Genomic DNA, 13162 nt, shown 5'->3' on the forward strand with positions numbered 1-13162 from the left:
CAACATCTTAACAAAGGTCACAGGGGGAGAAAGGGTTGAGAAAATACAAACATAAAAAAAAAACCCACAAGTACCCACTGTATGTTTCAAGATACAAACTTTAATTTCAAACTACAACTCACTCATGCCAACAACAGACTTTTCTTGAACTCTTGAGATGATCATTGTTATTCCATCACAGAAAGAGTTAATGGAAATGATGGCACAGCAGTTTCATAGAGACAAATGCCTGCAGTTTTGGAAACTTAAAAGAATAATCCATTGCATTTACTGTGAGCAGATGATATGTGGCATTGAAGTATATGTTTTCTCTCTCTTATTAAACTGCCTTAGGTATGGGAAGACACTTGATTTATTTCATCTTATTTGGCATATTCTTGACACCCTAGAAGGACAAATTAAACAAAGCTATGATTAACATGATTTTCCTAATCTCATTTTCCATGGGGCCTACCTGCTTGTATTCAACATGAAAGAGAAAAGATCACATGCCTTAAGAATTTTCCCCACAAACTCAGGGAAGTATAATGATGATTGTTCCATTTTTCAAGTCTTTATTGGGGTGCGCATTTTCCACACATGGTGGCAAAGGAGATTTAGATTATTTTGTCTCTGTATTCCTTTAAAATCTATAGAAAACTAATATGTGGACAGGTAACTATATAGTTATTTTTCCTACCCTTCCATGCACATAGTGCAAAGCTGAAAAAAAATGGCTCCTGTTCTTGCCCTTTATTTATCTTCAGAACAATTTTGGAAGACTGCAAATTGAGAGAGACAGACAGATGGACAGAGATCCCAGTTGGTGTAACCTGAGGTTGTTGTATCAAATGTAGGCAAATTTGAGCCCATCAGATGGTTTAGACTTCCAAAAAAAAAAAAAAAAAAAAAGATCTACACCAGTGTTTCTCAACCTTGACAATTTTAAGGCACGTGGACTTCAACTCCCAGAATTCCACAGCCAGCAATGCTGGCTGTGGAATTCTGGGAGTTGAAGTCCACATGCCTTAAAATTGTCAAGGTTGAGAAACACTGATCTACACTTTGTAACATTGGCATTTGCTTCAAGACAAAGCAAATGCCAATGTTTATATATAAGAAGTGAAACTTCCTTTGTGCTATCTGAAAGTTCTTTTTGGTGATTTTGGTGAAAGCATCAGATAACTGAGGACATCTCTGATTCCACAGTCTACCCTATCGATATACAGCAGGGGTGGGGAACAATGGCCCTTTCATGACTCGTGGACTTCAACTCCCAGAATTCCTGAGCCAGCCATGCTTGATCATGAATTCTGGGAGTTTAAGTCCACAAGTCATCGTTCTCCACCTTTAATATATATAAGATAAATTTTGGGTCAAGCAGGCCAAGTCCTTTTACTTCCCTTCCCCTAAGTAGCAGCACAGTTCTGCAAGCTACAGATCTTTGTAACATAAAGAGACCTGACTTTGGACTCATCTCGATTTCTTTTCTCTGACCAAACCTCCTGTTCAGATGAGTTGCAACTATATTAAGGCTTAAATATGAGTGTGAATTGAATGCTTTTAACTTATGTTATTAAAAGATATAATAAGTACAATCACCTAAAGGAGAGTTTATTCAGTAAACCAGAAAACAGCTAAAATAGCTAAAATTAAAATCATCTCAAAAAACTGGTCCAAACTGGGTGGCAAACTCGGTCGCATCACTTGACATATCACAACGTTTTTTGCCTTTGAGGAATCGGTGTGGGCATGGCCTACATGTGACGCATCTGGCCCATGGGCTGCCAGTTTGACACCCCTGTGTTAAGGAAATGCCTAATCATGTAACAACATTCTTTCACAATAAGCTACAAGATTTTTTTAAAATGCTTTTTTACTTTATCTTCCCAAAAATATTGAAACAGATCTGCTTCCAAAATACACACACAAAACATGCTCTCGCTCTAACATATTACAAAACTTTCAAAGTTTCATGCAATGAGGTAATTGAGTTAAAATGTATCAGAATGTTAGCTAAACAGCAAACTTCTTCTAATTCTTCCTATCCCAAGGGGCAGCCATTCTGAGAAGCAGAATTTCTTTACTCAAAACAAGAAAATTCCAAAGCTCATCGCTGATGGTACTGGCTTTTTCAAAAATGAAAAAAGTCTGCCCAAAAATTTATGTAATATTAGACCCTAAGCCAGACGAACTCAGAAGCCCACACTCTTTGTAGACTGCTTTGCAACCAGAATGCTCAGCAAAGTACTAATTGGGAATTATTTGAAAGAAATCTCAAGAAAGGTAAGGTTCATCTGGTAAATTAATAACAGGAGCTCCTGACCAGCAGTTCAAAGGCCTGATTCCGCCATCTAACTTCTAGCATGATTTATTAGATCAAATGTAACATGCACAAATGCTAAAGAAAATATTACATTCAATCAAAGAAAACTTAAGACATTCAGTAGGGGTTCCACTATACAAATGCATTATAATGCATACATTCTTGCTTGATGTTATTTTATTTTATTTATTTAAAAGATTTATATAGCCACTCATCTTATGTATCATAATCCCAGGTAGCTAGAACAATAATAAAACAATAAGTGTACTGGTAATTCCTGGGCTCCAGTCACATACTATCCCAAAGCTTGTGGGAAGGGCCAAAACTTCAGGAGTTCTCAGAAGGCCAGGAGGGTATGGGCCTGTCAAATCTTGTGTGTGTGTGTGTGTGTGTGTGTGTGTGTGTGTGTGTGTATGAAAAGGAGGGGATGCTATGGAGAAGGCATACTGACTAGGTCCCAATAGATGGGGCCTGGAGCATGTCCACCCTATCAGACCTGATAGAATGGGTAGATATACTTGGAGAGACAACTGTCCCAGGCCATTTGAGACTTTAAAAGTGATAACCAGCTCCTTGAAAAGCAGCAGAAAAGAAATGGAAGACAGTGTAACTCCCATAGCAGCAGCAAAACATAGACAAACCATAGGCAGAAACGCATGCGCCACTGCATTCTGGATGGTAGCTCCCCCCAATAAAACATTACAGTAATACAACTGGAAGATGATCAGGGTGGGAATGATTGTGGTGAAGGTCTCCCAGTCCAGGAATGGGCGCAACTGGAGCACAAGATAAATCTATGCAAAATCCCCCCTGCTGCAGCTGCTCCCTATACAGTGAATCTTATTTAAAATAGATATATAAAGGTTCCTCAAGTCATTTGAAGAAACTAGCATTGGATTGGCTTTCTGAAAATGAAGTTTAAAAATATTCCATCAAATTTACTTAGAGACAGATCAAAGGGGAATGTCAATTTTATACAAATACGTTAAATACTATTTCACAGATATGTTTTGCTATGACGAGAAATACTTTTCTTCCACTGCTTTCTTTAGCAAATTTACCCCTCTGGATTATTGGCATGAAGATGGTTACTTCCATCTTTCCAAACTACTCAATACAGGTCATGTTGACTTTTCCCAAATAAAGAGAATGATTAAACGCCTGCATATATGAGTTAGAATTAATGAATATTCAATCCCCTTGCCTTGTTTACTTACTTTTATTATGTATTATTTAAATATCATTTATTAATATTTTATTATTAATGTTATTGTTAATATGACGAGCTAATGGTCATTTTACAGATGTAATGAATTGAACTGAACTGAATTGAAGCTTGTGGTCAGCAATGCTTGGTACTATCTAGATGCAGTTCCACATACCTATGTTAACTATAGAGATGGCTTGGGCTGAGATAAATAACTCAAACAAACTCCCTTTTCTATTTCTGTACTTTGCTTTGCTGACAAGGAGAAAGGTAAAGAAGATAGTTTCGCTCCTCATGAAGGAGGGAAAGTCCCAAAACCTCCAAGATGACTTGTCAATATCAGAAAGGATTCCAGGGAGGAGAATTTGAGCCATAGAGCATCTGGCTGGCAGCTAGAGACCCCACAATAGCTAAACCAGATTAGACAGCTTTAGTAGCTGTTGAAGATGGAAGGGGTTTCCTTCAGTTTCTATCCAGAATAAAGATGGATGGTAAATAAATCTAAGATGGGCTGAGCAACTAATTCCAATTAGGATTTATGAGATTTGGGTGGGTGAGACTAGGAGAACTGCTAAAGTATATAACTCTAGACAGAAGAACATTGAAGGGAAAAAATGATAATGCAGCTAGGTTCAACTAGAGTTGAACATGTCAGAAGGTAAGAAAAAACAAGATCAAAGCTTGCCTGCCTGGTTCAGTTGCCTATCATTTCTTCTGCTTAAGAACAGATAGTACAACGCCAACTATTAAATAAGCCATTTCCTTAGACCTAGAGAGAGAGGTAAATAGGAACACCATAGTATCAGTCTGGAGGTGGGAAAATGCCTACTAAAGAATGCAAGCCAATAACTGAAGTCAGTGAAATGTGAAACTATTTGCACATTCTGATGAGCCTTGGCTTACATCCAAACTGCTTATTTCTCTTTTTATTTCTGAGTGACATAACAGAAAAATCTGGGAGCCATGTGGTCTTGCTCTGCCCCCATCAGATTTTAATCTGTAACTCTGCTAATGATTTACTTTAATGAACAAAATCTTCAGGGCATGGGACAAGAGTTTTATCTAGGCCTGCTTTATCACTTTTATACCATATATGGGGGTGGATTAGAAATCAGGCCCCATTCCTTGTTCAAAAGTGAAAGTGATTGTACAGGGTTAAGTTTCTTCTTTCCATGTGACACTGCACACACACAATCCACAAAAAGTTGTGAAATCTATCCAAGCTCCCCTGCCCCCAATAAGTAAAATAAATACGTACTGTAATTCAACTCTCCACCATCCCAGACCAAAAGTAAAGTTTAATATTTTAGATCCTTCCATAATAAAGTGGTATACGCTGTACTCCGATATAAGCTCCTTCAGCCTGCAGGTTGCTCTACTTAACAAATAAAAAACAAAACACTGATCCACCTTTTAACTGCTATTATTTATTTTTCTTTTGCTTATACTGAACAGAAAAATTAATATGTACAGTATAGTATGTTTGTTTATTGGGTTATCTTCATCAGGGCTTTTCAACCTTTTCACCCATTGTACCACTTTTAGGATGTGGCAATATCCGAGTACCACCAGGCGCCTAGAAAGGCGTCAAAAACGTGATGACCCAAAAAAAAAGGAAAAAAGTGATGAAGTACAGATAGTCTTCGACTTACAACAGTTCACTTAGTGACTGTTCAAAGTTACAATGGCACTGAAAAAAGTGCCCCCCAAGCCACAGCTGAGCAAGACACCTGCCTGCCCGCCGGTGGCGCTCTTCCTCCTGTCCGAGGTTTCCATTGTTGTGAGCATTTCTGTTGAGGATTGGCAGCGGGGGTGGGGTGGGGGATGTTTGGTTTTTATTCCCCCCGTCTGCTGGGTGGTTGCAGCAGGTTTTGGTCACTTCACATAACCCTGGGACACCGTGACCATCATAAATATGAATCAGTTGCCAAGCATCTGAATGTAAATCATAAGACCCTGGAGATGCTGCAACATTCCAGCTGATTGGCACTTTTCTGGTCTCAGCGGAAGTGCCAGGATCAGCGCCGAGCTCCAACTGGAGCCTGGCACTGATCCTGGCACTTCCACAGAGCCCTGACAGCCCCGAAGCGCTGATCCTGGCGCTTCCACTGAGCCCTGACAGCCATCTCTCGCTCAGGCTTGTGTGGTGCTGCCACCGTGTTCAGCTCATTCCCCTCTCCCGCTACCACTTTTCTAGGATGGTCGCGTACCACCTGCCAGGTGCCAACGTACCACACGTGGTACCCGCATGACTGGTTGAAAAGCCCTGATCTTCGTTGTTTCATTTTTTCACAGAGGCTGGAAATATTAACTGAAGTTTAGGGCACTTAAAGCTATTATGTGACATTCACATGATCTATCAGTCTCTGAACTACATGCTGGATAGATTCAAAAGTATTGGGGACTCTCCTTTGTCACAGCTTCTAAGATGATATTCAATATAGGTAGTCCCCCTTAATGAACACAATTGGGATCGGCAACTCAGTCAGTAAGCGCCATTGTTGCTAAGTGGAAAATCATCTCACTATGATGGATTTATGACATCACTTCCCCTTCAGTCATTAAGTGAAGTGCCATAGCCATTAAGTGAAGTGCCATAGCCATTAAGTGAAACATCATATAACCGCAATTTACAATTTTACTTCTGCCTTTTCTACTAATTCAGCTTACTACAAGCCAACTGTGAAGCGCATAAGTGGCAATAAAGTGATTGTGGGATGCCGCAATAGTCATACATGTGTGCTGCTTGAGAAGTATACAAATGGTGATCACATGACCGTGGGACACTGCAATGTTCATAAAAGCGAAGACTGCTTGCAAAGCTTTTATACCGTTGTCATAACTTCGGTAGCTAATCAAGGCAGTCAGTGAGGACTACCTGTCATGTGTACAAAGCATTTTTAAATTCAAAACAGATTTTAGGTTAGGAGTAGCTATTTCTCATTCAAAATGTGCTGTTTTAGTCATTTTGGAAATTTGGACTTGAATCACTTCCAGAATGATCAAAACAGCCTCTTTCAAATGCAAGATGGACATTTTAGACGTGAAAAGAATCAAATTCAAAATTATCTGAACCTGAAACATTTGCAGAGCTGTATTATATAGTCTTACACGTAATTGCTATATGTTATATCCCTAGTAAAAAGCTTGGAGCTATGAAGGTGATAGTATGTACTTATCTTCCCTTATGCTTTCCCTTATGATATTCTCTGCCAAATCACACTTAACTAAGCCACTTTTCATGTTCTCTCAATTCTACAGTTTAATAACTGAGGAACAATATAAATAAATAAATAAATGTCAGAATAAAAATTAGTAGAAAGATATTGTATTTTGGTACCAAAGTGATTTTTTAAAATAATTGCATTTAAATTTATTAATTTTTGTTCCTCTAAAATTAAAAAAAAACATTAATAGTTTAATTGCAATAAAATTTGCCACAATCATTTCCTTATGTCTCAGGGACTTTAAAACTAAATATTCAGCCACACAATTTTATTGCCAAATGAAATATTGATTAGTACATTTATTGTTTTATTTATATTCATCACATGCAAACACAGAAAAAATGTGGGTATTACATCACTACTTAGCTGTACATCTGTCCTCTGTTTATTATTTCCTGAACAGATAAATCTTCCTTTAAATTAATACTGTGTACAAGATCCACCTAAAAACAAAGAGAATATTTGGAATATTATTACTTGATATCTCTGAAATACAATTGTTCACATGCATCTGCAGATTTCCTAAAGAAGGAAGAGGCCTGAAAACAATAATAGATTCAATCTGAATTGTGAGGAAAAATCATAAAAGCAAAATAAAGTAACAGTGGCACAGAAAAGTTATTAAAAGGCAGAAAGATAAAAGAATACTCTTTAAAAAATTTTCTAGGATCAGGAAGATTAAGATGCTCTCATAAAATCATGTGGAATAGTTAATGCTCTATAAAACACAAATTGTCCTATTCATTTTGAAAGATTCCCATGCTAAGAAGAATTTAGATCTCATAGTTGTTTCTATAGTTAACTGAACTGACTTTGTCCATCCCAGCAAAAGGAAAGCAAGACCATGGTAAACTGAGCATAACAGTCATAAGACAGAGGTCTTCAAACTTGAACTTGTGGACAAGAATTCCTCAGCCAGCCACAAGTCATAAAAGGGCCAAGTTTGAAGACCAAGAAGTTGGTCAAGATTTTAGAAAAACAGAATATATTTTGTTCTTCCCTATGCTATGCATGTGATAACCACAGAAGGTTTTGTGGCCTCCAGTCTTTAGTGCTTAGTCAACCAGTTCACATATTTAACATTAACTTCTTCAATATAAATCTGTTCAGTATTGCATGTATATCATATTTTTTCCATTTTCCCTTCATTACAGTTACAATTCTTGCTTATTGATGTATACAAAGTTAGATATAAACATCCTCATCAATATTTGTTTTTCATGCTTTTGTTAAGGTTTGATTTCCTATCAATATTTGAAATATCTTTGTCAGGTATAATTTTCTCTATTAATTACATCTAAAAGTTGTATTCAAGCCATATTTTCATATTCCCTGTATCTCTAATAGTCTAATTATATCTAAGGGTCATCCAGTAAAGCCCTCTCTAATAGGTCAAATTTAAATCTAATTTTTGCCAAATAGCTTTCCAAGCCAAGGCAATTAAATCGCCCAGGAATTTTCTTTCTATTTTTGTAAAAGTTGCTTGGCACGAGAAAGACAATTTAGGTCCGCCCATTTATGCAACTCCCACTTTTATATGTTTCCCAAGTTGTGACAGGCTCTATAGGTATCTTTTGTAAGGGCTAAAGCATCTTTTCCATTTTTGTTGTTATGGCTAGGTCTTGAATAGTATCCCTTCTTTTATATCTTCCATCTCTAGGTCCATTTCTTCTGCTTTCTTCTGATTTCTGGTTTATTTGTTCATACTTTGTAGTCAAATTTTCTAGTTATAGATTTAATTTGGAGATTTGCTCGTTTATATTATCATCTCATGGACAATTGTTTGGTGAGTTAGTTGCAGCATAGAGTATATTTCCTTCTGAAAGGTACTTGTTTTTTCTTCAGGCATCATTCCTGGAGATCCTCTAGTACAGGGGTTCCCAGGGGTGTGAGATGATATTCCAGGGGGTGCAAAAACTTGGGTTTTCAAAATTATAGTGTATATGCATCATATGTTGCCATTATTTTGAACTTTTGTAAGGGATGTGGGAATATATCAGAAGCGTTCTAGGGGTGCAGAGTATAGAAAAGGTTGGGAACCACTTATCACCACTCTTAATTTATTTATGAGACTTATATACTGCTTTAAGTGCAAGCACTCTCTAAGCGGTGTACACCAGTAAGCAACGTATATATATATTTACATTGCCCCCAACAATCTGGGTCCTCATAGTGGAAGGCTGAGTCAACCTTGAGCCGGTGAGATTTGAACCGCTGACCTGCTGAACACAGTCAGCTAAAGTGGCCTGCAGTACTGCACTCTAACTGCTGTGCCACCTCGGCTTAATAAGAATAGAACAAGGTTTCACCCAGTCTGGTCTTTATGTGTAGCCTTTATAATCCAATAAGTTCCAGAATATGGGTCCAGTCCTCAAAGCATTTTTGTAGTGAGCTTGGGTGTCCAAGAATTGTCGATCAGGCAAGGTTGTAATCCACAATGTTCAAAGTGTTCAGAATGTTCAACCACCCTGAAAACAGCTCAAAAGTCTAGCCAGACATTGAGTCAAATTTTTCTTTCTCTCCCAATAGTTCTTGAGATTAAAAATCCAAGCTATAGGTGTTTATAGTCCAAGAAGATCAGGGTGATAAGTATGCCATATTTTCCTTTATTGCCAGCTTGATTTAAGACTAGGAGTCTTAACCAAGCAGCCAGGAAGCTAGCCTTGGAAATAGTTGCAATATACTCAACCATGCCAATCTACTTGATGTGATTAGCAAAATCCATTTTCCACTCTTAAGACAAAGGATTGGTTTCTAATATTTTACCTCAGATGTTGTTGTTTTTTTCCAAGAGAAAATCTTAACAATTATCTTAGTTCTCAAATTTATCAAAACTGTAGCTTTATATTACTTCCACTTCAGTATTATGTATTTCTGTCTCCCATAAAAGAAATTAAAACACTGCTTCCGTTCACGTTCAGAGATTTTAGGTTCTTGGGAGCCTTTCCGTGGAAATTCAGTTGTAAAATAGTAAAGAAAGGATCAATATTCTCACCCACTTCCAACCATGCTGTTTACAATGCTAATTAGTGCTTTTCTTCTTTGGTTGTCAGCAGCTAATGGCTGGCCACAGGAATGTAGCCAGTCTTTCCCCTGCCGATTTGGAGGGCTTTTCTCAGATCGAACAGAAAGACCACCATCTCTCCGTGATTGACGAGGCACCCCTCCTTCTTCATCACCTCTTCAAGACTACTTTAAGCCCTTTTAGGGCCCCCCAGCAGGGTAAAATCAGGCACAGAATCCTGCCTTCCTGCATCCGCCTCGCAGCGATGCAAAACTGGAAGGACCTGGATAAGACTCTTGAGGATATCATGAACAGGTAAGTAAATAAACACATAGATCATAAAATAAATCAATCCTGAGTTCTCACTCAAAATACAAATGATAAGGCTCAAATTATCATATTTTGGACATATTCTATAAAGACCAACTTCTATTAGAAATCCATAATGCTGGGAAAGATAGAAGAAAAGACAATAAGAGGATGACCACTAGTAAGCTGGAGGGACTCAACTGAAGTATGATGGGTACACTGCTGAGGATCTAAAGGACCAGATGGGGACATATCAACCTGGGAGAGGTCTGCCTATGTGAGTTGCTAAAAATCAATATACTTGAGAGCACAACAATCCATCAATCAAAGCTGTTCAGAAATTAAATCTGACTCGGGAAAAGATATAGGAGGAATCCAATATTCTATTACAACAAAACTATTCATATCAATCAACCTTCAGTTCCTCCGCATCATGTTGCCCTCTTCAAAGGGCCTGCTCTTAAAGGTCCCCAACTTATAGAGACATTTTGGCGAGTTTCCCGTAATGTTGCAGAGAATAACAATTATTCTTCATAAGTAACCGGTTTTGCCATTAGAGGAAATTTATTAATGTAATGTAACTGACCAAACTTTCAATTGTTTGATTCTGTATGTTATTTTAAACAGGCATACAGTTTCATTAAACATAAAATGATATGATGAAACATTATTCAAACTGCATTTATCCAGAAGCTTAATAAATGATATGCTACTGTTCTGCTCAGTCTGCATTCTATGGCAGATGGTTTTTTTTTAAAGATGAACAGTAAATAAACTCAAATGTCTGACTAGTAGCTGCTTCCAATTATCTAACTGTAATGTGATCATAAGATGAGCAAGAATGCCTCTTAATGCCTGCCATATAAAATCAACTTGGGCAGATGCTTCAGATGGAAAACTCTGTGCATTGCATGCTCATGCCAACAGGGAGTTTACAACAATTTATCTGCCTATAGCATTTCAATTTCAAAAACTAGGAGAAACAAAAAACAGTATTACAATTTCAACTAGTATATTTGATTTCAAGGCTCTTTAATCAAAATACCTTCCTAACATCCTGGTTCATTTGCACATGGATATTTTAACTGAATGCTGTTCCATGGTTCATATGCCCTTAACAAATACTTAAGTTAACATTTACTTTCAAATACCCACCACGCTGAACATATAATATGGAACAGCATGATCTTGTCTGGCGCCCAAGCAGCAAAATGATTTGACTGTCTCTACCTGATAAGGGTAAATGAGCAATTACAACTGCTCGTATGAAATTGGACAGTAAAATGAATTGGACAGTAAAATGAAGACCTCACATTAAAGTAACAGAAAATAATTCTCTTATATCAGAACAGCAGACCTTAAAATCCAAAACAATAGTGATCTTCTTAGCAGGATGAAATGACCAACAACAAAGGAAGTGGGCCAAGGCCAATAGAGAAGACTATTCTAAGCAGCAGAAGCTCAGCAGGGTCCCATCTTTCTCATCACCTGCTTCCTGCTACTTCTAATTAACGTTTCCAGGAACTGAACCCGGAATCAATGCAATGCATGAGGAATGGGGTATAAAGAAAAAACACACATGTATATTCCAAGATCTCATAAGGCAGCATGTGAAATAAGCAGGGATTTAACTCCTCAATGTCTTGCCTGGATTATTTAAAGCAAGGTACGTTCAATGGTAATAACACAACAGCTCTTTATTCAATATTTTCATCCTAGCTAAAACTTTCAGAAATTTCTCCCTGTTTCATTTGTGGTTGGCAAAATTCTAAGACCCTTTGGAATGGGAGAGGGAATCTTTCCTAACAGGGAAAATGTATTTAAAAAAGCATCTATATAAGCAGCCTCAATATAAGGTCGGGATAAATGATGTGGTTGATAACTGATTTTCCACAAAATCTCTAACGGGGATGTGGGGGGGAGACAAAATGAGTGGAAAGATCTGAATTGGAGATATTTGGTTGGAAATATGGAGAGGGAGAGGGGGAGAGAGAGGGGGAGAGAGGAGAGGGGGGGGAGAGAGAGAGAGAGAGAGAGAGGAGAGATTGCTCCTCTTTCCTGTTTATATTTAAATCATTTGGGCAAATAGGAATACAGTACATAATACATTTATGTAATTTATTTATTCAACCTCTATGACTACCCATCTCAACCAATGTTTCCGGGCAGCTTATAATTCATAATTAAGACTTTGAAATGAAACATACTGACAATCTTTATAACCAAAAAAACTCTCCCACTGTTTAAAAGCACTCTGTAAAAACCTGTGCTGATGGAAGATTTTGTCATTTGTACTTTATAAGAAATTCTATTCATTATGGATATGAGACCCTTTTTTAAACTTAAGTCTTTGTATTAGACATTTTTAGCAAAGAATACTTGAAAAAGAACAGCTTATCCTTGTAAAGCATGGAAACTACTAGTACTCATCTGAATTTAGTGAACTAAAACTAACTCTTCCTACTATAAATAGAAGCATATCCTTTCATTTATACTGTAATTTTTTGCAGAACTAGCATCCTGTTTTCTCTAAGTAAATGCAGCTATATAATTAGAATTCAGGCTTTATGTAACAACTTCCACATATTCCTTACAATTTATACCTTCCAATTTTGCCAGTTATTTTATTTTGGGCAGAATTTGTTGTTCAACCGCTAATTCCTGTTTTATGGATATGGGCTAAATTCCTTTCTCTTAGCCTTGCCTTAGGAGAAAATGTACCCATCCTCATCATTAAACTATCATTAAATCCATCCTCATCATTAAACTATGCCTAGCTGAGGAATTCTGAGAGTTGAAGTCCACAAGTCATAAAAGGGCCAAGTTTGAAGATCCCTGAGCTATCACAAGAACAAGCGAGAAGGCTGTGCTTCACACCATATTCCGAAATATGCTGCTGTTTAATTTTGCACAAGTATATTCAGTTCCTCCTGAATCTTAGGACCTTTTAAGAAGAATGGACTTCAATGATGGCTGGGGAATTCTGGGAGTTGAAGCCCATCTCTTTTTCAAGTTGTCAAGCTTTAAAATAATGCAAATATTCCTTTGAAAAATAATTTGCAGTATTTCTCTTTTCACATATTTTCTTTTCTGCAGACACACACTTTTTT

The 13162-nt window shown here is 37.4% G+C and overlaps 1 protein-coding gene across 6 annotated transcripts in view; it reads right to left on the minus strand.

Moving 5' to 3' along the window:
* Window positions 1–13162, minus strand: part of COBLL1 (cordon-bleu WH2 repeat protein like 1) — a 120706-nt gene that overhangs the window by 81592 nt on the left and 25952 nt on the right. For 4 of the 6 annotated variants that reach the window (XM_039352793.1, XM_039352794.1, XM_039352789.1 and 1 more), the window contains exon 1: window positions 4771–4847. The exons of 1 other annotated variant lie outside the window; for it this stretch is intronic. In XM_039352793.1, the coding sequence (XP_039208727.1) occupies window positions 4771–4832 (62 nt within the window). In that variant the 5' untranslated portion in view covers window positions 4833–4847. Of the gene's footprint in view, window positions 1–4770; window positions 4848–7093; window positions 7183–13162 lie in introns of those variants that run through there. One more of the 6 variants, XM_039352791.1, reaches the window with a different exon arrangement.

This window comes from Crotalus tigris, unplaced genomic scaffold (assembly GCF_016545835.1).
Source record: "Crotalus tigris isolate CLP2741 ecotype Arizona unplaced genomic scaffold, ASM1654583v1 scf7180000018477.2129921, whole genome shotgun sequence".
Lineage (NCBI taxonomy): Eukaryota > Metazoa > Chordata > Lepidosauria > Squamata > Viperidae > Crotalus > Crotalus tigris.